General features: G+C 42.0%; 1 protein-coding gene across 2 annotated transcripts; it reads right to left on the bottom strand.

Moving 5' to 3' along the window:
* Positions 1-95: 95 nt before the first annotated feature.
* Positions 96-23,601, bottom strand: LOC105194218 (zinc finger CCCH domain-containing protein 13). Of its 2 annotated transcripts, none has more exons than XM_011159033.3 (8): positions 23,271-23,601; positions 12,403-12,449; positions 8,734-8,879; positions 7,442-7,657; positions 3,890-4,566; positions 3,551-3,750; positions 3,298-3,460; positions 96-2,917 (listed from the first exon to the last, which is right to left on the bottom strand). In XM_011159033.3, exons 2-8 carry the CDS (start codon positions 12,440-12,442, stop codon positions 1,147-1,149), a joined length of 3,213 nt encoding a protein of 1,070 aa, XP_011157335.2. In that variant the 5' UTR covers positions 12,443-12,449; positions 23,271-23,601; the 3' UTR covers positions 96-1,146. The 2 variants fall into 2 exon arrangements, with proteins under 2 accessions (XP_011157335.2, XP_039306859.1); XM_039450925.1 differs by lacking the exon at positions 23,271-23,601 and adding an exon at positions 14,951-14,972.
* Between the last annotated feature and the right edge of the window lie 2,347 nt (positions 23,602-25,948).

A 25,948-nucleotide genomic window follows, 5' to 3' on the forward strand; every position in this document is an offset into this window, starting at 1 on the left:
TACAACTGAACGTTTTCAAGTATTGCTATATTTGCTATATTGCATTACAGCTATCAGAAGGGGTAAAGTGGGACCGAATGAATAACAAGCAAGTATATTTCCTCACTCTTTTTATATCATACGTAAATATCGACATAGCTTTAAGACAAGATATACGCTCAGGAAGACTTATCCGCTAGTAATAAACTATCGAATTCGACGATAGAACTTAATGTATAGATATATATTTTTTTTTCATAAAGAATCATGTATTTCAAATCGCAATTTAATTTGAACGAATGTGCATAAGGTATAGAGTTACACGATTATTTACAAGTTTGTTTATAATTAAGGCAAATGAGGATATCTTTTGCGGTACCTCTGAAACTACAGTGACGATTTCGATTAATATGAATGACATGTATTAATATCGTAAGTTAAACTGTTAAAACTTATCACGTTTTAAGTTCCGTTATTGTATCCTCCGTTCAGAGGAAACGAGTTTACTAAGTAACATTTGCTACACTATTCGTGTAGTGCTACGTCATTTTAAATGGATCTAGTTGTCATTCAGAATTTCTCTAGCGAAAATCTCAGAACGAATTATCTATGATCGGTGTTATCGTTGAACATTAATCCTGCCTTTGCTTTGCATCGCAGTACGCGTGAATAATAATGAGTATCGATGCGTATCAGGATGATTAATATCTTATTCTCTGACTATTGTTATGATTAATTTTCCAAAGGCATGGCGTAGCGCCACTTCGCGATTGACAATAATCTCTCGTCCCTTTTTCAATCCTCTAATTTTCAATAATTTATATCGTCTCGAAATCACGCGAGCTATTAATACCTAACTGAATCGTCCGCAGATTATTTTCTACCCTCAGAGCGGCGCGACGGGTGCGTCGCGCGTTCTTTGGGATGAAAGACACTGATCATCTGATTGCAACAGGGCTAAGGGTCGAACGCGATGGGTTCCGTTCGCGGAAAGCCAGTTTCATAAAAGAACGCGGTGTTTCTCTTCCATGAAAGTGTCTTTCCCAAGTCGATCGGTGGCAGTATAAATTAGTCGTTTAGCGCTCGTGAGGCAAGATGATACGCCTCGTGAAACTTCAAACGCATCCTCGTAACATTCGTAATCGGTACATCACGATGTGTATCTCGCTAGTACGCCGTGTAATCTTGCCATGGTCTCTGCTGTCTGTATTGCGCTCCGCTGACCTGTATAGCCTCCGGCGTCCTGTAATATACCGTTCGGCCCCGATCGTTATTGTTGATGCTCGTCGGCAGGAACTGGGGACTCGGAACGAACGATTTTTGTTGATGTTGATGTTGTTGTTGATGTTGCTGTTGCTGCTGCTGCTGCTGCTGCTGCTGCTGCTGCTGCTGCTGCTGCTGATTGATCGGCCTGGAGAGCTTGTAGTTATTCTCGGAGGGCTGTAACACGGTGTCTCTACCCAGTTGTCTGTGAAGAGGTAGGACAAATCCGCTCGGTAAATTGGCTTCCTGAACCAAGGTCGGCGTCAGGGCATCATTCAAAGTAACGTCGTATTCGCTCTCGGGGATATCTTGAAGCTGATGCGTCACTTCGTTGATCCTTTGTTTTGCTCTGTAGCTGCCTGGTCCTGACGGTTGATCCTGAATGTCATCGTTTCTGTACGTTGAGCTGTAAATGTTCGACGTGGTCTCGACGGAAGGAAGTCTCACCTTGCTGCGGATTGGAGAACCTGAAGATGTCTGCGCATTTGCGTGCTTTTCACTCGAGTAATTTTCTATCCACTTTGGCGTTGGATTCTCATTTTGATGATTACGCAAATCGTATGATTGATTTTGAGTGGAGTGTCCTCTAGACGAGTTCAATAGATCTTCCTGACCTCTCGAGACTTCCTCCTCGTTGTTTTTCTCTATCGGTTTTCGTAGCGCTGGTCTGGATATCGCGCTATCGTACTCTTCCTGGCGTTGTTTCTTCTGAAGATCACTCTGGATGGCTTTGTAAGCGTCATAGGTTTGTTTATTGTCCGATCTCAGAGGTGGCTCTTGCTGATTAACGTTTTTATCGTCTTCTTGTTCCTCTCGTATATAGTAACCCCTGTATTCGTTTTCGCTTAAAGTGCTTCGGTGATCGGTTGTCGTTTCTTCGTCTCTTCTGGGCGACTGCAGTGCTTTGGAGCCGACCGGCGATAATCCCCTCGGATTAGGATTACCGCCTCGAGACGGTAGGAATGGTCTCTTCACGATTCGAACGGTGGTTCGAGGTGGAGGAGGAGACGGTGGCTCTTCCAATGGCTCGTCGTAATACTCGGAAGAGTACTCATCCGGGTATGCGATCTGATGATGACTCTGTTCGTTTCTACCTTCCAGGTCTCTATCTTGATAATCTACTTGCTGAGACGGTCTTTGAGATTTCTCGGACAAATTTCTCTGATAATCCTGAGTATCGCCTACTACGCGACCACTTTGAGTCTGAATAGGTCTGGCCGGTCGTTCCGGATAAGATGGCTTTTCCGATCGATCGGTCACCGTATCTTTAGAGTCTTCATCAGGCTTACGAATAAGCTGTTCTGGTAAGCAAGTCGTTGTAGTTGTCGTAGTTGTGGTGGTGGTGGTACTCTTCTCGGTTGTCCGATCATAAGAATTCGGTCTTCTCGTTACTTCAGTGGTGTCCGACAAATCCTTCGATCTCGAGGAAGATCGCGGTCGTTCGGCATCTCTCTCGCGATCGAGAAGTCGAGGCGAGTACGGTCGCTCTTGTCTGTCGGAATCTGGCGATCTTCCTCGTGAATCGCGATCCGAGGATCTCTCGGGACCACGATCTTTTCCACGATCGAGAGTTCGGTCCCTATTTCGGTCCCTGTCTCGATCGTAGTAACGATCCCTCGAGCGATCCTGATGCGTCCTGAGTCGTACCTCTTCTGGCGGTGAGTGATAACGAGTCCTAAAAGTTAATTATCATTATTATCGTTAATTATGTAATTATTGTCAACGATATGAAACTCAATGATTGCATTAAATCCTTGTGGATAGTCACAACACCCTTGTTATTATACTTGTTACAAAAGCAATTTTAGAATTCCATCTGAAAATTTTAATGGAAAAATATGTTATCAATAACTGTATGTCAACGATATTTTTTTTATTTATATGATTATTAGAAGGAACGTAAGATATAATTAGAGTGATTTATTGTGATATTTCGATATTCAGTCACAATGATAGTTATTCTTTTTAAATGTAGCATGTAGTTGTGAATATGATTTTGTTTAGTAGTTTAGTTCGTCAAGTATAACTTTGTCGGTGTTGCGTACGTTACCTTACCTGAGGGGGCGATCCCGGTCCCGAGTTTCATAGAAGTCTCTGTCCCTGTCTCTGTCCCTGTACGAGGGTCTTCTTCTGAGCGGCCGCCTTGGTCTTGCATCCTCTAACTCGTCATCGTAGTAATCGTCCTCCGCCAAATCCGCTGGTCGCCGTCGTGGCTCCTCTTTAATCACAATTTCATTATTATTATTATTTTTTTTTTTAAGTGCGATTCACCAACTTTCAAATGTCGAAAATCTTTTTCAAATTCTACCTGTTGGTTGCATGGGGGTGGTTTTGTACGCGTATCTATCTTGCTCCGAAAGTGGTACCGGGCGCCTAATCTTCGGTGGCGTTCTTGGTCTCGAATAAACCGAACTGCTGGGCGCAGCCGGCTTCACCAGGCCTTCCGCATTGGACGACGCACTCGCCGAAGGTGCGGCGGATTCCTTATCGTCGTAATCATCTCTATATCTATGAACAGAATATAATATCAGGTTTCGTAAGCGTATATCGCTGCGAACAATGCAAAATCTAAAAAGTGGTTGCTGAATATATATAAGATATGTCGAAGTAGTTTTCGATAGGATCAAACATCAGCGTGTGTTCTCACCTTTTATCGGAATATCTCCGTTCATCGGTATCCCTGTTTCTCGACTCCGGGCGTCTGTCATACATATCTGAATCGTCCACCTCCCTCGAGGTAGATCTGATACCTTGATCCGGGTTCCTTGCCCGAGGTCTCGAGTCATCCTCCAGCGGGTCCCTCGATCTAGGTGGGTCTCTCCTATTTCCTCTTGCCGAGTATCTGTCCCTAGCGACGTCTCGATCCCTATCGTCTCTACCGCGCGCCGGCGGATCCCTATCCCGGAAGTCACGATCGTGATCCCGGTCCCTGAACTCACGATCCCGATCCCGCCTGTACTTCCGATCATCGTACTCGTAGTCGTCTCGGCCGACGAAGTCTCGCGGGCGACCGTACTCGTCGTCGTAATAATCTTCGTCGTAGTAATCGTAGGGTCTTCTTCTCGCTGGAGGTCTCCTCCTGGGTGGAATACGATCACGCGCAGCCGCTCGACTCGTCGGCGCAGTGACCGGCGCCACGGTAGTTGTCGTAGACGTTGTAGTCGTGGCAGCTTGGTAAAGGGCATCGTTCCTGTGCCAATACTTCTTGGAGTTGGCGCAGTCGACCTCGGACACGAAGTGACAGATGAAGGTCTTCTGGTCGAACGCCGTGAAATTGGCGCACAGGAAGTCGTAGCGAGTGCCGAAGAGACAGTGATGGTAGACCTTGAGAAGGACACGCGTGGTGACATTAGAATTATCGCGACGCGTCCTGCCATTACCGATGAGAATGAGCGCGTCGTTAATCGCGATAACGGCGGCCATTAAGAATGACGCGGAATGCATGGATTTCGACGCTGGGCATTTACGAAATCGAATATCGCGATCGATAGGTGAAAGTGGACGGCAAATCGGCGCCGCGCGTCAGACTTTCGAGATTTTTGAAGGTGCCTTCTGGCCGTTTTCCTTTTGATCGTCCGTCGCTCGCGAATCTCGCTCGCGATTCGTTACGTCCGCTCTGTCCTCTCCGAGGTAACGAAACGTTGGCGACACGACGATTTCAGCACACTTTTCACCGCGAACGAACGCGGGCGATCTTGCCGCACGCCACCACGTAGCTTTCACACGGCGGCCGCGTGTGTGCGAGTGCGAATAATTGCACACGGAGTCGCATAAATGTGCATTCTACGGTACGGTCACGAATAAAAAAAAAAAAAGAAGACTCGCGTCTGTGTGTGAGGTCTCGGTGGTATTATCTGGAACGTACGAACGCCGTAGAATTATCTAGGGGAATTATCTAGAATCATTCAGAGCACATCCTTTCGATAAATGTCCGGCATTTCACTGAGAGCCTTGTAAAAAGTAGAAGCCAGCTCTGAGATCCCTCTGCCAATAATAGATCATGAATCTTGCTTAACTCGTTACATGTAAATGTCAGACGATCATCGAACATCTAATCGCGTGTATAACGAGCCTCACATGCATATGGCGCGACGTAGAATAATTTCAGTACAGTTAGAATTATTGTAATTTGACTGAGAAAACAATTTTTTTTTTATTATCGTTGCAATTTATTTTCTAATTTTTTTTTTTTACAATTAAACGTCAAACTGATCCAATCGATTGTTGAACAAAACTACTGGTAGAACTTATTTTAGTGGATCACGTGTACCTAATGATACACTTTCGGAGATTCTGAGCCACGATAGTTTCAACTCTGTGAAGAATTTACGGTGGAAAGTCGGTAAAATGTTTGGCCGAGACTTCCTCTATGTCGAACGCCGGAGAATAGATCACGGTTATTTGCATGAGAGTACCAACGTTAGAATTATTTAGAGCGCATCTTTCTTTATTTGACGAGCGTTTCCGCGTACGATATCTCCTCGGATCCTTATAGCGTCGTGAGATACGTCGCGAGTTATTGTCCCCGCACGTTATACGCCGTTACATCGATCGCGTTTGAGAGTATTAATCAGCAGCAGGGTCATTACAATTGTAAATTTCGCCCGAGGCTGGAAAGATTAGAAAATAAGCCAAGCGATCGCAGGTGATTTCCTGGCAGGAAGCCAGTGGCAAATTAATTGCTCATTTCCCAATTTCTCTTCCGCGACAAATCTTTCGCAAAGCGCGCAGGACGACCGGTCTTCCCTCGGCGCGTCCTTTTCTTCTTTCTTTTACTACGCGCCGCGTAGAGCACGTCCTGGCCGGCGAACCCCTCGTTAGATTTGCATGACAATGCTCCATTCGTTCTCCCGCGCTCCCGCGAAAATGATCGATAAGAAAACGAGTCGAGTCCGGTCGGAAAGGGGCTACTTTGCAATCGCTTTCACAATTCTAGGTGTTCGCGCGCGCACGTGAATCGCGGAACGGTCAGGGACGGGAAGCGTAGCGGACCACGAAAGTCCTCTTCCTCGCCTTCTTTCCACGGTGACCTTGTTATTGCGGCCGGCAAAAGGTTTTTCACTTTCGATATCGGCTTCTGCGTTGCTGCGTTGCTGGCTTTTGCAATTGTATACGCTAGCGAAAGATCAAGATTAACGATGTTTGTTGCTGTACCTGCCAATCTGGCGCTCTTTGAGAATATTGCTACCACTAATCGATATACAATAATACGACGATACGCTATGCGGCAGCCTCGTGTACGTGATGTTGCGTTTATTGTAAATTTTAGATTGATCGTGCAATTGCCTGTTGTACGACTATCATCGAGGTCTATCTTCGTCGACGATCTTCGTATATTATGTACTGCATCAAAACTGTATCAGAAATTGGCATCGCGATGATTCAAATTGCAGCGTGCGCGCGATTTTCTCGATTTTGTATAATAAATATTATGCCGGGCCTCGCGCTTGCCGTGTAATTGAAATAATTACCGCCTTATTACCTACGGTAATTACATCAGGACTGTGCAATTTTGTTCGATTTAGACGACGCGATCGAATCTGTAAACGATGATTTCTTAATCGGTTTGTTTTTACGCGCCGAACCCTCCCGTGCAAAATACCCGGCGCGGGATTCGCGGTGAAACCGATCGCTCTCAGCGATGCGATGATTGGTAAAAGTGTGCTGAATCGATACGCATTTTTTTGCAGTCGCGTCTTGCCCGAGAACTCGCTTTCGTTCGTGGTTGCCCGCGCCGATGTCAACGCTTATCAATCAATCAGAACTTGGATGCCGTCGACCGATCGCTGGAATCGAACAGTTGATCGCCATCTTTCGCGCCGACGTTAGAAATTAGAAGGCAACGCTCCTCGGATCATTGACACCTGTTTATTACGCGAAGGAAATATCGGTACTGGAATCTTTCTTTAGAATTCATTCAGGCGACAACCGATTTCCCTCCTGCCGCGTTAGAATTGTGGTATCCCTTTTTCTTTCCTCTCATCGAACGGATAATTCCAGCCTCGTCTAGCTATCGATAATTCCAGCTATCGTCTACAAATTGCAGCAGCGTCGATGTTTTAATAAACGGACTTTTCAATCGGCGTTTGCGTATCGCTCGTTTGCCGTGGAAATCTACGTTGCTTTTTGCCCTTCCCATCGCCATTATTTTCCTCGATTGGACTACTACTTCTACAAAGTGAAATTAAATTTTAATTACCTGGCACTTGTGCGGCACACTGGCGTAGAATCCGTCGTGCAAGCCGTCGCATTTGAAATCGATATCCTCGGGTATACTATTATAGAATGGATAATCGCTCAGATTATAGCCGTTCAATTCGCGCGGTAGATTCGGATCCCATATGTAATCGATCTGTGGAATTCCCGTCAGAGTGTGCCCGGTCGTTCCGTTGGTTTCGGCCGCGACCGTTGTCGTCTGAAAAAAAAATATAATAATAATAAATTGCAGTTCCTCGCGATACGAAACCGACAGCATCAATGATAGGGAACTCAAAACTTTGAATTGACTTCTTTACTACAAATGTATAACTATGTCGGATTTCATAAAATGGCTTTCATTTCCTACGAGAAACACGAGCCCTCGATTCGATACTGATTTTGCCGTAATGACAGTTTCCGTGTTTCGTGAACGGAAAAGCGCGCGGTCTGATTGACCGGTATCTCGTAGAAAAGTTATTTCACGCTTGAAGAGGCCGCCGCGTCGTGCCATAACGATTAGCGATGAGCACTCGAGTTCGATTTGATGATGTCACATTCGCTCGTTTGCGCGCGAAGGTGAACCTGTCGCTCGGGTGAGTTTACTCGAACGTTAATTGATTTGACGGCATACATTAATCAAAGTGCCGCGGCGCCTCCGCAGATTGTAGGTGCGGATGAGCCGCGATGTCAAATCGGATTCACGCAAGTTTGCGCAGCGCCGTCTTCGTGATTTGATACACGACGCGCGATATTTGTCGTATTATCACGGTGATCGATGCGCACCGTCTCGCTTCCCAAGATGTATTACGGGCTAATTTGTGTCGTGTTGCATTTGCGCGATTCCCCCTTTTATTCGCGAAGAAGCGCTCGGCGAAACGAGAGCTCGTTTGGCACACGATCGTCGTGACTGTGGCATCGATTTTGCAACGATCGACGATCGTGCTTCGCCTGCGTCGTGCCACCTGAACAACACGATCGCACGATTCGGTAAAAAGACGTTACCGGTGTAATTTCAGTTCGATAGTTTTGATAGAAATGCGCAAGTCGCATGAAGCACATTTCTTTCATTTCCGTCTGTAATATCAAATATTAAATTCATCAGAAATTATTGATTATAATCGTTCATGTAGAATCGGTCCAGGATAATGCAAAATTAACTGTGCTTAAATTTGAGAACACGATATCAGGATTCATATGATTATTGGATTATCGAAGGCTATTGAATAACGTTTAAAAGTCAATCGTACAGATTTGTAATCTATTTTAAAGAACACGACAGTCTTTTCCACGTACCTCCGAATTTGCCTGATCATTTTCTTCCACGTGAGGCTCCTCGGTCGTGGTAGTCGACGTCGTCGTCGTCGTCGTGGAAGTTGTCGCAATCTTAAATTTTGGCCTGGCCTTGAGTGCTGCGGAGACTGCGTGGGCCAAGAGTATTCCTAAAACGCGTCAAAGAGCGATTTCGTTATTGAGAATGTAGGAATCATCGATTTAAAAATCATTAGGAAGCGCGGATCATGTCTTCCCACATCTGTGTGACTCTAATTACGTTCGAGATAAATATGGTTCGGTTTCCTCGCCCGAGGACTATCGATGGCCCCGATGAGTCGTCTGATACATTAAGGAAAAAGGCCATCACGTATCCGCGGATTGCGTAAATCGCGAAGAAGCGTCGGCGTTGCAAAACTTAGACGAGGAGTGTGGTGAGAACTCAACATAAATGTTGCAATTTTCTCTCGCCGAGCGAGCGCATTCGGTTGGGTAATTGTTCTTAAACGGATCAAGGCTGTCTATTGATCGTTTCCTTTCCACGTTTTGTTGATTTACGATCTACAATATATGAGCCACATATGTTCATATGCGGTAAGCTCGTAATACGCTGCATTAAAAGCCTCGGTCAGTCACAGACATTTCGTTTTTATTCCGTAGGTTCTTGTACGTACGTTTTTCTTTCATTTGTTTCTATTTATGGCTTCTTTAATCAAACGTTTTGTTTGCATCTCACATCTCATATCAATCTCGTATCTTAAAATAAACGAGAGGGAAGCGAAATGCCGACTCCGGTTATTAATGGCTCCGTAAAGCCTTGCTTACTGAATCACATTTGCGACCGTTTTGAAGTAGTCCAAGGTTATTTTGAGAACTAGCAGCTGAGGAAATTAAGACGCGAGGTGTGGACAGTTCGCGAAGCGCGATTTAAGGATGTATGGGTCATATCTTAAAACATTAATATTACCAAAAGTATAAAAATTTTATAGAATAATCTAGTCTTACGCTTGAGTATCCGTGTAAAATTTCAGCACAATTCTCTTATTGATTTAAAAGCTATTTAATTTTTTGTTTACTCTCGATTCTTACGTAAAATCGCGTTTTGCAGTACTAATATTATATTATTTATATACTAATATATTAATAATATAATTATACAATAATATTATATATATTATACTTATTTGCAAATTTGATGGGAAAATAGCATTTCCATTTAAATCAAAATTTTTACACGTCCTAATAAAACTCTAATAAATATTTGTGCAAAATATCATTTAGATATCCACTTATTTGTTTATAGTTATTTATTTTAAATTGCATCAAAATATAGTAATTGTCGTTGCAAAAATTATTACTTGTAAATTAAATTTTTTATTACTTTTTTTCTTTAAAGTTAACTTTAGGTCCCCAAAATTTGGACATTTGCGACTAAAATTTTTTGTTGCTGATTAGAAAAAGAAAGAATGCACTTCAGTTTTTTAACTTTTAGCTCAAATTATAGAGCCAAAACATCCTTAAAGCAGAGAGAGATTGTTTCTCGCTTTTTACAAGGCTTATCTCCCGACGATGTCTATCTTCATGAACGTGGGTACAATCTGGATAATTTCACACGCCGCGAATGTATTCAATTAAGTTTCTCGAAGAAAAAGAAAAGTGAGAATTAATATACATTCTATTGCTAACATTTATCCCGATTAAGCAAGTAAAGCTCATAATGTAGACAACGGTTGCCAGCCAGGCAATCGACAATTAAATTACCATTTCTATAGGACTTACAATCGCCGTTTTTACAACCGTGTCTCTCGCTCCCGTTATTTTCGACACAGTTCTCAAGCGTGGTGCAAGATACATACGGAAAAACGCGTTCGCGCCTCGTGTTGAATCGATTAGGGTTGCGCGACGACGAACGTGAGCGCGGCTCGTGGACCGGAAAGTGGATGTCCTCGAAGGTGATGTTGTAAAATGTGTGCACAGTAGGCCCGGTAGGCGATCGCATAACGGGATTATACTTTTCTAGGCTGCGATCGATAAAGAGCCGGGTCGGCGTTGCATAAAAATGAATTATGGGAACGTGCTCGCATTCCGTTTGTGGGAAATGTTAACGTGGGCGTACCTCCCTCTCCGTGCAAACGTTGTACGATAAATCGGCTTTCATGACGAAATCGTCGACGTTATACTGCTATTTCTACGTCGGTGTACAAACAAATTGCCCCATTCAATTGTCTGTCGGCGACGCGTGGTCTCGATCGAATGGGAATGACCTGACATTTCCTTCCCTCCGAAGGGCGTGACGGAGCCTTCTTTCGCCTTGACGAGGCGATCTTCATTAAGGAATTATGATGCGACGCGAAACGCATTTACGTGCACGTTTTACGCGCGATATCTACGAGGTGCGTAATGATGATCGGACGTTAGTCGTGAACATCGCGTACATCCTCGCGAGATTAATATAGCGTTGCTAATTGTCGTAAAAGTTTTACGATACCGTAAGAGTAGCGGTGAATTATTTCGCCATTTTTTTTATTTTTTTTATTTTTTTAATGGGTTTTCAAAGAACGTTGCCCAACCGGCGAAAATGTCAGAAAGCATTCTAAATGCTAACACACAGCGTCACGTGACTGATGTAAATCGCTCCAGTGAGTATTACAAGCGGTGAACAGGTCGATAGCGACTTGAATTCGTGTGCAAATAGTCAGCTCGGTCTTCTCTACGGCGAGCCAGCTCACGCCGGAATTCCGTCTTTTTTGGATCCGGGCTTTTTTCCGTCGCCACTCGTAAGGTGGATGACGTTAACACCCGAGTTGTGTTTGCCGAGTGTCTTATCCGGAATTTTCGGGCTCTCAAGATTAAACGTTTCATGCCTTCGTGCGACGAGACAAAGGAAGCCTCTTGGCATTCGTGACAGGTCCCTCTTTCTTCGTGCAACTTTTCTGTAAAGCATTTTTGCAATATCGCACGTAGCCGTGAATCGCAATGCGAATACCAAATGTGTGTGTTCGATGTAATTTTTAAAGATCTCTCGTTTCTCGGCTGGAGACGGTACAATCAAAATTACCGTTTTGCCTTTTGTATACACACATATATATATATATATATATATATATACATAACGGTCCGTGAAATTTTATCTTTTACGAGCTTTCAATTAATATTCATGACCGTGAACAAAATGTGAGGAAAGAGATATACGTTTTACAGTTTCTTGATTTATCGCCTCTTCTTTCGTGACACAAAGTGACAAAATATTTTGAGCTGCTGCCAAGTTTTATCTATGCTATAAATATATCAGTAGAGTTGCCGTTGCATTGTCCTGTACAATTCCGTTTGTCCGTCACGGGAGGTAGCCGCTGTTTTGCATTGTAGGTACGAGGAATCGCGTTGAGATTCGATTTACGTGCGCGACGTAAAATTCCCTGGGTGTAGAAGGTCGTCCACTGTCTCTTCGGCATTCCTCCGTGGCCGTGGAAAGTCCAAAAATACTAAGGACGCGGCATCGCCGGGCGAAGAACCGCGAGATGGACAAGGGGAGAGATTCTTTCTTCTCTGCGGAACGGTAAACAGGATTTCAAGAAATAGTAGAAATCGAGTAAAAGTCCCGCGCTCTCTGAGAGACAAGCTCCGTTTAGTATTGGGGAATCATGGATCGCCGAGAAACGAAGAATCATCGGATTTTATAGAAATTGCGCTTACCGTACAGAGCGAGCAGCAGCAGCCATCGTTTCTCCCGCATATTGGCACTGTAACAAATAAATCGATTACATTAGTTATGCAATTATTTAATCAATCCAATTTAATTTTAGGGATAAAATTTGAAAGGGGAATTATCAATTTACTGTTCCATTAAAGTGTCTCAGCACGTAATTTAAAAACAATGAATAATTTCATTGAAATTACAATACTTATGTGCATAGAATAATATTTAAATATGAAATCATGTAATTGTTAATATATATCCAAGGCCTCGATTTCGCGCGAACGTTTTTGGAAACGTTGTCCGTGTCGTCAGTTCTTTTTTTTTTTTCTTGCGCAAGACGTTTCAGAGGGCAAAGAGGTTCTCCACGGTTGCGAAATGCTAGTTGAATTCCTCCCCGGGGTGTTGAATGACAATCGCACGGCACTGCGGATCGGCGAGCATAATCAAAGCGGAGTGCCGTAGCACCGCGCGTAGACTGTAGAGTCGAGGTGCCCGAGCATATGGGAACGGATAGGAACTTTCTCTGTGCTGTCACCACTGCTAACCATATAATGCAAGGATAATGCGGGTGTTATATAAATGCGCGATCACGTAATATCGGGTGTGACTTTGTAGTAGCGATTGCGAATGTCTAATTATTAAAGTCTGCCGATGCTCCTCTCGCGCGGCTCGGGTAACGCTTTTACAGAGTGCACTTGCGGCATCTTTCGCGGTAATCTACTAGTTCGATAACTTATATGTTACAGGCCTCTTCGCGCGAGCGAGTTGCTGCATTCTTGCAATAATAACGGGTTCGCATTCTTATCCCGTGAGGTTCACGTCGCCTTATCACGTTCATAAGGTCTCACCACGTTTAGCTTTTGCACGTGACGCGTAGCATCTTGAGCGTAGTATCGCGACTTTTACTCCTGCGAAGTTTATCGGGCGTGAGCTAAATTCGCCGCAAATTGCCACCTCGTAGATGTAATAGATGGCCTTGATTTTTCCAGAGAGTTTTCACCATCCTCGATATACGCTCCGCGCTTCGTAATATGGCATCGGTGCTTTTAAGATTTTGTTTCTTTTTTTTCCCCTCCCCGTCGCGCCTGGTGAAAGTAACCTTGCAACCTTCCACTACCAAATTAGATTACCAATCGCGGACTTGATGTAGTTACACGCCACGAATGTGCCGTGCTGGTCACATGTACACTTGTTACGACTTGTACGGTCACCAATTAACGAGGTTTGAGTCATCGGATCTCTAATCAATTTGAGAGGCTGGGTTTCATCGTGGAGCATTAAGGTTATCATTGTACGCCCAGTCTTTCATTAATGCATACAAATTAATCCATCGCGATGATCTAAGCACAGCCGAGATGTGCAACAGGATACGAATTCTTGCCTGTCGCCTTTAATTAAGCGGAGAGGCGGCACGTGATTTTTGAACGTAAATACACGCGATTGCTCGACGTTCCTCTCAGTTTTCCGCGCAGAAATGTACCGTATATGCTCGCATTAATTAAGCGCGCTATCGCGCTCCAGTTCCCAAATAGATTCTTATCGTTTCTGTAAAAGTAGGAAAGAAAGAGAGAGGATACCCTCCCGCACGATGCAGCCGTACATGACTGCATTATTCAGTTACACAAGTTTTCGTAATTGTTCCTTTTGTTCGTGTCACAAGGAGTGAGGAACGAGTTCTCAGGCGGCATGGGAAGTCCTCCTCAGATTTCAGATCAGTTTCATCCGGAAGCTGCGCAAACTAGGCCTGTATCGTAACAAAATTTATGAATTTTTTATTCGACACGCGCAAGTTCCACCCAGCAAAATACATTACTTGCCTGCGTTTCGTAATCGCGTCGTTATATAATCTACTGTTTATTCTTTCATCAGTATTTCTTGTATTTACCTACTTCCTGCGGCGTATATCTAAATAACTGACAGGTATTTATTTAATATAACATTTAAATTTAAATGTATGTAATAGCCTTTGGCGCTCGACGGAAGATTATCGCGTTGCCAGAAGGCTCCAATTTATTAATTATATGCACCACGAGAAATCGCGCGAGATGCGATCTGAACGTGATCTGCATGCGGTTCTCTTATCGCCTATCGAAAATTTTTCGAGAGGATCCTCCTTATCAAGATGCACGCGAAATATGTTACGGTAACGTTACCTTACGGTAAACTACTTTATGTTACGACATGCAAGTAACGGTCATCCACACCCACTAAAGGTCACCGGAAGTGATGGCCTGTATCGCCGGTTACTCAATTAATATATTCGTCTTTTCGTTCGAAGTTTGCACGTGTCGTAGAAAACATATTTGAAAGATTCTCACTATTTCTTGAATTATTAATCATTCACTTTTTTTTTAATTTCTTGAATTATAAAAAAGTTTCCAGATAAAATATATTAATTTAAAAAAAAGACTGTATAAAGATATGGATTTGTATTATTTTTTAAATTCAAAGAGAATAATGACATCTTAAAAAAAAAGAAATACGTTTTTAAACTTTGAATTAATTTTGTAAAATAACTTGTAAACTTTAATGCATTTTTTTTACCTGTAACAAACAAACTTTAGCGAATGGCACTACGGATTGCGTTAAGGTGTGGTTACAAAAGTCGATAGCCTTCAAAAGTGTAGTATGCCGAAACAGCAGGCTTTCATTTCCTCATGCGTGCTATTCGAATGCGCGCTCCAAGCCAGTATTATTGAAATCGTCGAGAAAACTATCCATCGATGTTAACTGCAACGCAACGCAACGGGAGAAAGAGTTAATTAAAATACGAATGCATGCTGTGATAACACGGAATTCCGATAAAGAAATATTTTTCTCCCTTTCAGAATGTTGTTCTTTCTCCCTCGTTAACGAGTATTATTGAGTTTTCAATAGAAATAACGTGAGATTATATTTTATGCGCATTATAAATATACAATCTTAAAAAAAGAAATGCAAATTAAATAAGATTGCATAATTAATTTCGCGATCTAATGTATTAATTTTTTCCAACGCCATTCAAAGCTGAAATTTGCATAAACAGCGACGATTGACATTTGTGGAGACACAAAGAGAAAGATAGAAAGAGAGGAAGAGCGAGAGAAAAAGAGAGAAGGTAAGTATTAAGAGGCACTGAGATAAAGATATATCTTGTGAATACAACTCTTTGGCGTTTGAAAAATTTCCGATGAAAGAGGTAAATAACTCATACATTCTGTGATATATTGAGGCAACAAGTTTTTTTGAAAAATATACGGTATATTTTTAGAGCGTATTTCGCCTGTTTTCCCAGAGCAGTGAACAAAGACAGATTAGGTCAGACACGCCTCGCGTATTCCAGTGCGATCCATAAAGCAGATACGCTTAAAATAGATGTAATCTGTCGCGATCCGTCAGATCAGCGGATCGGTCACGAACACTTCACGCTTCCCGCTATTTTAATCGTGCGATCCGTATATAATTGAAAAAGGGTATTTGTTGCATGTAGTTTACAAGCATTGTTTGCCTCGTAGGTAGAAAGTGTGCTATTGTGCAAGGCAAACATATGCAGAACAAACGTTAATAATCGCAATGTGAGCTGTTGGTCATGCGTGCGCGTAAAAAATATATAAATATATATACATGTGTATATCTTTCGCAAATTAGATTACTATATGGTTGCGGAGTATGAAACGTTGAATTTGCTGGACGTACGCCAGGGCCGCATCGGGAAATTTTTCTCAGCGCTACGAGCAGAACGAAATTCTGCACAGCTGTGTCCAGAACGAAGTAAACACGTATCGAGTCGACATTTTCCTTCGCGTATTCATATTTAAATATAGGAGCGCGTCTGAACATGCAAAAATAATTTAGAATCTGGCATCGTGTTGGAGCAAGTGCTCTATAAAGCAAAATTTACAATGCTATCGTCAGAAATGAATCGAGGAAATGCCATAGCATAAAATAAAGTTATATTAATGACATTTTTGCTTATAATTGAACCATGATAATTTTGCTTATACATAATTTAATCTCTTTTAAAAAATTCGATTATTTTAAATTTCAGCAAAATGCATTTTTATTTCAATATTATAATACAAAGAAATTAAAATTAATTTGTAAGGATACGCTGTTAAAATATATTTTTTTTTTAACAGGTAACTACGGAGTATTATTTATCTAGAGTGTTTCTTCTTTTATTCTATTGTTTCTTAAAAAGATGATGGATTTATTTAAAACGTAATAATTTTCATTATCTCCCCAGTACATCGCGTTTCCATATTTCCAAGCTTCCGTTTCTGACACTAGAACGATTTCTCCTATTAGAATTTAGAAATTCTTCCATATTCCATTTACGTGTGCTTTCTGCGAGGGTAGCGTTTCGTTAATTTCACGTTAATTTATTATTAATACCCGCAATAAGAGGCGTATTAATAATTCACGTTAAAGTTAAGGAAACGCGTCTAACGTTCTTCCTCAAGGCGAAATAAAATTTAATTAATAGACAGACAAAACACAAATGGCTTACGGTCACGATAGACTATTCGGAAATTAGCTCTCAACACCTGCATTCCCGAGGTTTAACGTACGCTCCAATGACCACGGAATTGAAATAATCGAGGTCGTTCGTCGTATAGAATAGATCAATCGCTTTCGCAACAAAGCGATAATAAATAATCGTCGTTACTCCTATCGATTAATTGCCGCGACGACCAATTTTGGCACGCGCGAAATGCGTCTTTGAATTTCGACGAGCCGATCGAAATTCACCTCGTGCTTCTTTGATTAGGAATTGTCATTGGGCAACACTCAGAATTCGTTGGATCGAGTCGATCAGAAAGCGTGTTTCGGCCGTTCTTGCCGTTGCTCGAGACGAGAGAACCGGCTTCGGAATAAATGATTTCACTCTCGGCTGAGAATTAAATTTATTCGACCGTAAAAAGCATTCGGTCGCGCAGATTTACCGACTTATTGTGCAAGATTTACTCTTATCGACAAAAGCAAATATCGGCGCGGACGGCGGCAGCTGAAGAAGAAAATTTTGCGAGTTGTCCCCAAATTAGCGATGCAAAAAGTTAGAACGTTTCATAGGTTCTCGGATGTGTATCAATTCCACGGATTAACTATTAATATCGACGCCATTAACAGCCCTGCATGCTTCATTACGAGACTTTTACGTAAGCGCGACGTGCGAATAATGTGCGATAGATGCCGTTTTGATAGCCGAGGCGAAACTATTCGAAAGTTATTATTTAAGAGCGGGCGGAGAGTGAAAAATTGGACGAATCCGTCTCCTACGGAATTTCTCCCTTAAGAAGAGGCCTGTGCTCCGTGTATAATTAGCGCGATTAATGTGTCGTGAAGCCGGTGCACCGCCATCGTCTTCCTACTCTTCCTATTCCGTGCGAACGATTGTTCGTTAGACAGGAGAGCACACAATGAGGGGTCCGTTGGGGTCCATATGAGAGATATTTTACAGTATGACGCTTCCTGCCGCACTGTAAATTCTATTGTACAAGTTATACAATGTCGTTTATTGCTCTCTAGAACAATTCTTCGACCTATTCGTATACGTAACTTGACATCTGCAGCAAAACGAAAGGTACTTTAAAAACTATCGGGCGTTACGATGATTACAATAGGAATGTATCACACTTGTTGCTCATATAATAATAATTACAAATTATTTCATTATTTTTTGTAACCCTGAAATTCTGTTTATAAATTAAATGAGTGTTTATCGAAAGTAAACTCTCGCAACATCGTCGTGTAAAGGCGTTGTGACATACTTTTTACTTGTTGACACATTCGATCGTCGGTCTGGTTATCTTACTATGAAAGTGCTGATGGTCAAAATTTCATTTTGTCCTCGGGCAAAACGTTACGAGCTTTCAAAAGTCCGCCAGACTTCTGCCAGACAATTACTTGTATGGTTCATTTTTCAAGTTTGTGTAAGGTTGTGTTGTTTGAAATAGCGATAGAAGTACTTATATTCGAATTTTATAAACATCAAAACAATCCAAATAGAAAAGAATAATTTATCAATAATTACATTAATTGCAATAATTTTTATGGAGCACACAAAAAACGCAAAATCAGTTACTAATATCACATTAAAATTAATATATTCTCTTTATCAATTATGATGTTTCATATACATATATGCCAGAAATTATATTTTTGCTTATAATTAAACAATGATAATTTTGTTTATACATAATTTAATCTTCTTTAAAAAATTCGATTGTTTTAAATTTTAGCAAAATACATTTTTATATTTTAATATTATAATACACCGAGAAGAAAATGCTGTAATATGAATTAAAACATAGTAATTTGATTTAATTAAACGTCGAATCACTAATATATGTAATTGATTCAACTAAATTTTATTCATTCAACAATATTTTGCCATTGTCTTTCCTTTTAATCTTTTTGTTACGTACTGTTATATAAATTAACAAAATATTTACAATTAGGCTGATGCTGTTTATTCAACAGTATTTTTTCTTCGTGTAATCATTCAAATAACACAATATGATTTTTATACATAAAATTATTTAAAAAATTCTAATCCTTAAAAATACTGTTATTCTTTCTACACAGAAAAAAAATTAATAATAAATCAACAATTCACTGTTTCATATATAAGCAAGAATATAAATCTTCTTGGAAGAATTCTTAATCTTAAACAGACATAATTTGCTTACATAAAGAAAATTGTTTTTCTTTATGTAAGCAAACTATGTCTGTTTAAGATTATAAATTCTTCCAAGAAGATTTTGTATTCTTGCTTATACATGAAATATAGAATTATTATACTGATACTAAATTTTGTTTCTGTGTATTTGATTCTTTTTCCTCTTAACTTATAGAAACTGTTATTGAATAATAAGAATATTTTTTTCTTGATAAAACCATACCAAATTCTTTATAGAAAGCAAGAGAGTTATGTTTGCTTTCTCGTTTATATATTGTATATAATTTTGCATATATACATTTATATAATCTTATTTTAATATTTAATATTTTGAAAATATAGTATTCTCACAACACAAGAATTTTTCTTTCCTATGCATTTATTAAGTTTACGCATATAAAATCTACATCCAAATACGGTGATTATACGATCACGTTTTAGAACGATCCTTTTTTCTTGATAGGGATTAAGGATAAATTATTGCACGTACCGTTACTCTTATTTGTGTGCTGCTCAGAGGTACGTACGTATACACGTTCTCCGAACTTATACGCCTTCTCGCCCGGGCTATCCTCTCATTTATTAATTCTCCTCCCCGCGAATGCGATTATCTTCCGAGAGATTATTTACAGCGCGACTTGCCGGCGGGTACAAGATAATAAAGTAACAGTTACCGTATACCCCGAGACAGTTAAGACGCCTAACGCCATCGTTGGTGATTAAAATTTTATTTATCCCCGCTCGTAAGCGTATTCCTCCGTGCAATTATCCCCAATTGAAGTGTACTTCAGTAATTACTAAAGCGATCAAATAGAATACATTTTATTGCCGCTTCACTTTTCCCCGAGCGCATTCTAGCTTCTTCACGCTTCCCCAGCGTGGATCCGTCCGGCATTAATGACCGATCGAAAACGGAATTCTACTCGCTCGATTATCATCGCGAGTCACACGGATCAGCCGTAAAGCTATCCGGGCGTTCGATTATGGCGAAGTCGTTCGTTTATTTTTCCGCCGGCGTATCGGGAGAAAGCCGACCACCGCTCGCCCGCTTGCCCGCGACGACGGACGTCGTGGATTATGTCGTAACGTCGCGGCCGCGGTGCAACATTGTTTATGAAAAAGATCCCGCAAACGGACGAGCACGTGCCGCTGTCGATGCTGCCGCTGTCGTCGTTGCTGCTATCGCACCGGTCCATCCAGCAGCGACGCGACGCGCCGAGAAAATGGGCCGGTCGCGGGCCCTCGCGTGATTATGAAACTTTTTTAATTACGTAACGACGAAGTTTGCGCGCGGCGAAAATTCTCGCGCGTACCGCGGTATTGCGGGTATGTTTACGAAGGCATATGGATGTCCCGTGGTCCTTACAGCAACGGAGGGAGTGCACGCGAGTTTATTAAATCGTGAACGGTTGAAGGATCGGTTGATCTTCGTGGTTTCCGTCAACGTCTCGATTTTTCCGCTTTGAGAGGGAGCGACGAAACTGCGCGCTGCAACGTGTTTTTCAAGCGCGGTACACTCGAGTCACGAGATAATAATTGAAAAAAAAAGAGGCGAGTTCGATTGAGAAGAGCTTGGCAAGGCGTGTCGCTTCTAACGCGTTCGCCTCGTGTAAATTAAATTCACTTTCGAACGTGTATACAATCGCCTCGCGGAATCCGCAGATTGAAAGTGAACGTGGTGGACGCGTTAGAACGTGCTGGACGGAGCGAGGCGATGAATTACACGAAAAGAGAGGCAGGGGAAAACAGATAGAGAGAGAAAGGTTGATTGGGGTTCCGTTGAGGTTACGGAAAACTTACTCTTAATCGATAAAGTGGTGTCGGTTGTACGAGGTGCATTCTTGATTTAGATAAACCAACAAGGAGAACGCAGCAAATGCGAATGCTATCGTGACTCAACTGAAAGTTAAGGCGCTGAGAAATGTCTTGCCCTATAAATCGATGACTACTATATACATCCGTTCGACCATTGTTTTCTCAAACAGGTTGCGGTTGTCGAGAGATTGAAACGGTTAATGTATTATAGAATTTATGTGAGAAAGACAGAGAGAAGGGAAGGGGACGGTATAATTAATTTTTTCGCTCGTCTTTCTACACTTCGAGAAAAGTTAGAGATTTAAATGGTTGAAATCGTTTTTTTAACTTAATTTTTTCAAGTTGAAGTAAATATCTTTTTTTCTCTAAGAGAGTAAAGAAAATATTTTCTTTTTGAAATTAGAACAACTAAATTAATTTTACATTTATGTCAGTACTTTGAATTAAAAAAATTGTTTGTTTTTTAATAATTTGAATAAATAATTTATTTTATAAAAGACTAATAACGTTATTTCTTGTGAGATCAAATGAAATATTTTTTTAAAACCAGAACTACTAAATTAACTAAATTTTATCAGTGCCTTAAATTAAAAAATTAATTGTTTAATTAAACAAATAATTTTGTAATTTAAAGTACTGACAGAAATGTAAAAATTAATTTAGTTGCTTTGGTTTAAAAAAAAATATTTTTTTCACTTAAAGAAAAAGTTTATGTTGCACTATTTTTTTAATTCTAATAAAGGGACAATCAAAAATTTTTTCAAATCAAAGAAACTTTTCTTTAATCGTTTAGCAATGAACGAATTTCTTTAATTTAAACAAAATTGTTTTGTTCTGAAGAAACTTTTCTTTGCACAGAAAAAAGTAGTATTAAATAAAAACATTCATTGTTTTATATATATACATATTAAACAGAAATATAAAATCTTTTTGAAAGAATTTATAATCTTAAACAGATACAATGTGCTTACATGAAGAAACTAAATTGTTTTCACGATTTTATGTTGTTATTCTTGTTCTTTCTTATTCTTGTTTATATATACATGAAACAATAAATTGCTAATTTGATACTAATCTTTTTGTGGCTGTATCTTCTCAGGATCATTTTTGAAAGCATTTTTTTCATGTGGTTTTGTAGCTACGAATGATTTATTTCCTGCTGGTGGAACGAATAAATTACCATAAGACCGACGAAAGTTTCAATAAGATTCAAGGAGCGAGCGTGCACCGTGCGTACCCGATGCGTGCGTGCCGTGGCTCGACGTGTGCGTGAAGGATGCATGCGTGTGTGCACTCCGTCACACGTGTATACGTCTTAAGCCGAACGAACTCTCTTCTCGTTACTCGCGATTCCCGACGAGCAGATTAGAAATTCGTGACTTCGCTGGAACGATATTCGCTCGCGACCACTATAGCGATATGTAAAAACGTTGCGTAAAAATGGATCAAAATTGCGTTATCGCGCGTGACTTTTGGATGGAATTTCTCGCGGACCCTTTCGATTTTGCTCCACTCGCTCAAGTGGAAAGTAGCAAAATATTCGATGACAAAACCAATTCGTTCTCGTTGTCATTGCTATCGAGATGCAAAAACGACAGGGGCAGGAAGACGCGACAAGGATGCGACAAGTAGCGAAAGTCCTGTCTTTATTGCGGTCTTCGAAGCGACTCGCTTTAATGCTCGCGTTCCTCATTTTTATAGATCCTTTTCTCTGTGCACTCAAATGAATCTGACTCATCAGTCGCGTATTACTCGTGGCAGTATCGCTATGTTTATATAACTAATACACATTGGAACATATAAAGATAATTAACTAAATATTGGAATACATAAAGATACAGCATTCTTGAATTCGCCATTTTTCAAAGTAGGGAGTTTCTCGAAAAAGAAGTCATTTTTTTTAAGCTACCTGGGATCGACGTGCACAAACTGTCGCAAGAGAGCAATGATATTTTGACTGCGGGCTGGAGCTGAGGACTCCTTCTAAATAAACACTGTGATTAGGGTCGATGGGGCAATACAAATTTCATTAAATTCGTCGAAATGTCGTCGCGCTTCGTTTTCTTTGCTTTCGAACAGCGTAACGCGCACAGATATATTCCGATATAACGCTCGAAATTAATAAAACATATAGATACACTGTGCGTTTCACCGAGACGGATTGAAATGTTTTTCGAACGAGGCAACGCTCAACGTTACGTTAAAATTTCGCGAGTATCAACGAGCGAGTCTTGCTCCGAAATAAAAAAAAAGGAAAAAAAAAGAACTGAAATCCATGTATTTTTGAAAACCGTACGGGGCCTCCTCGATTACGCAGCTCCGGAGCGAGAGTGGAGAACGTAATTTGTGCAGCGCGCAACGCAAACAAAGATGAAAAGGCGATCAAACCTGTCTCTCTCGGCTCCGCTCGTTTTTCGCTAATCCCTCATGAAACCCACCGTCCTCACATCGACTGGCACTTGAAATGCAAATTCACAAGTATATCGTGCGATTACGAACGAGAGAGGTACGAAGCACCTCGCGTCGAGCGAAACTTAACGGTGACGTGCGGCCGGAAAACGCCCGCCGTGTGCGGTTTTCGGTAGGACCGTGCGCGCTGGAGACGACGGTTTTTCGTGCGGGTGCGGGGCGAGATCGCGGCGTCCGGTCCGGCCAGAAGACTGCGCGATGGAAGTGGAAAAGCCACCAGCAGGAGCGTTGCGCTCCGACCACCATCGTCAGGTTGAGAGCTTTCTACGACCGACGATGAGGCCGGAGGAGGGAGTCGAACGGCGCATTGGCGTCTTCGGGGCCCGACCGGGGCATAGGCGTAATTCCGCTTGGAGACTTAAAGGAGACCCAGCGGAGACCTGGCGGAGAAAGGCGCGTGAGAGAGAGACTGGGCGCGAGCAGACACGCGGCACGTAGAAAGACACCTGCGTCGCCACCTGACAGAACGAGACGCTCTCGTTCGCTTTGCACGCTCTCGGGCTCCCGAGAGCAAGCCCGGGATTCGATATCGATGCTGTGCCGTAAGGTCATTGCTGCGTGCGGCGACACGCAATCCGTGATATTTGCTCTCGGCCCGCCTGCGATAGTCATCGCCGCGGATAGCTAGTTCGCTTCGCAACGACCCACCCAGACGTATAATTATAATGAGCCCGACATATGTGAATGATTACAGTCGCGATCCGTTTGATTTCAATCTATGGCAATTATGGGTGGCGTGCTGAGGACTGCTCGAGCTTCGTGAAAGATCCAAGCGCGATTGGATGACAGGTAGGAGTGGACGAAGTCGGTCGAGGATCGGTTAAATGAATAGTTAAATTTTTATGACATTTGTAACAGGCGGCGATTCGACACCTATTGTTAACACGACAGCTCCGCGTTGTATTTTAGAGGACGGGGCGGAGGAAACGCGTTCTATCAAAGGTCTCTCGCTGCCCGCAGGGTAATTCCGTATATCCGTCCGCGGTCCCTTCGTCGTCTGTCACTGACCTGAAACCTAATAGCCGGTGCGCGCACACCGCGAAGGATATACGTATGAGAGATCAATCAGAGGAGCCGAGTGAAAGTGGAACGTCGGGCGTTAATATCTTGACAAAGGATGCCGCGAATAGTCGTAGGCGACACGCATGCCCCCCGGGGATGTTCCGAGCGATAATGATTCCGCGTATAGCGACACCGCGGCGAATCCTGGTGAAATGTAGGAAGCTGCTTTTCCCCCGCGTGACCGCGGATCTTTCGTAATCCTCGCACACGGAGACACTCGCGCGCGCGGCCCTCATCAAGTTTTCAATAAATTATCTTCAGGGTCGAGCGCGCGGATCAAGTGGATAGCGTCGTCGTCGCGCGCGATCACCAAAGGGAGTAACCGGATCTCTCCGTGCGACAATCGCGCGCGACTAATGCTCGACGCTAAACGCGCGGAATTTGCGTGCCACTTGTCGACGACGAGTGACATTTGAAGAAAATAGCGATACGTCATCCGCGATACAAGTGCGAACATTTCTACGGGAGAGTAATAATTATTATACAAAGTGGCTGTGAGAGATTGTCATACTCCCGACGTTACGTCATGTCGCGCCAAAGATCCATTCGTCGCATCACGATGAGCGATGAAACGCGTCTGATCGTTAATTTATCTCGATGCATATCCGTATAGCCGTATATCACAAGATTTACTATTTATTCCGCTGGCCGAGTAGAAAAAAATTCTGACAGCTCGCAGCTTCTCGTTTATTTGAGATAAATCGTTAATCGGTTGCTGCGATTGTCCTTGTTGCCAATTGCCGGAATCAAATAAATAAATTACGAACGCTGAAATGGGTTCCGTTGGTTCTCGAAGAATTTGAAGGATTTCATCAATAGTTCTCGTCAATAATTTTCATCATTAGCGAAGTCGGGTGGAACGTTGGTTCCGCTTGCTACAAAGAAAGGAGTGGCCTCGTGTCACAGGTTTGCCCGCTGTACGTACGCGAGGTCCACGCCGCTTTCTTGACCACTCGAGAAGTCGTCGAGTCCTTTCTTCCTCTATCATCAGCCACCAAGGACGACGCTTCGCGCTCCTCGTTTTCTTCATTTTCCTCTTTTTTTGCGACTCACCGCACTTACTCGCAATCATGGGCTCGCTTTCTTCGCGCGGAAGGTCGAGCACGTGAAATCGAGTTTAGCGTTTTTTTTTTTTTTTTGTATCGCTCGTCGAAAGGTTGTCGTCCTTAATGATTTTTACGGTTGAATTTGATTTATTCAACGCGAGAGCGCGGTATTATCTCTCACAAACATACCGTGCGCTTTCCACGCTCCAGTTATCGCAGTTCGATATAGATCTTGCTGCACTCCACTGAGTTTTAATTTAATACTTTTAATTTATGCTTTTCCTATTTATAATTTTTGGATTTTTCTTCTCAATTTACAACAAGGTACAACCGACTGGATGAGGACGTTATAAACAGCATATTAAACATAGAAGCTGATAATTTTCCCATCTTTTTTACTATCGTCGTCGTTAACATTGTTTGCATTTAACGGAATAACATTTGATCGCGTTATCCTTGGAATTCTATAAAAATGCGTTTTTTTTATGC

Source organism: Solenopsis invicta, chromosome 6, assembly GCF_016802725.1.
Source record: "Solenopsis invicta isolate M01_SB chromosome 6, UNIL_Sinv_3.0, whole genome shotgun sequence".
In the NCBI taxonomy this organism is placed as follows: Eukaryota; Metazoa; Arthropoda; class Insecta; order Hymenoptera; family Formicidae; genus Solenopsis; species Solenopsis invicta.

Bases quoted from the DNA above. Each gene is read 5' to 3' on its own strand.
- LOC105194218 (XM_011159033.3), bottom strand. From the start codon at position 12,442: ATGCGGGAGAAACGATGGCTGCTGCTGCTCGCTCTGTACG. The intron at 7,658-8,733 runs GTACGTGGAAAA...TTTTTTTTTCAG, and splicing joins ATGATCAGGCAAATTCGGAG to ACGACAACGGTCGCGGCCGA. The intron at 4,567-7,441 runs GTAATTAAAATT...GTCCTTCTCAAG, and splicing joins GTGTGCCGCACAAGTGCCAG to GTCTACCATCACTGTCTCTT.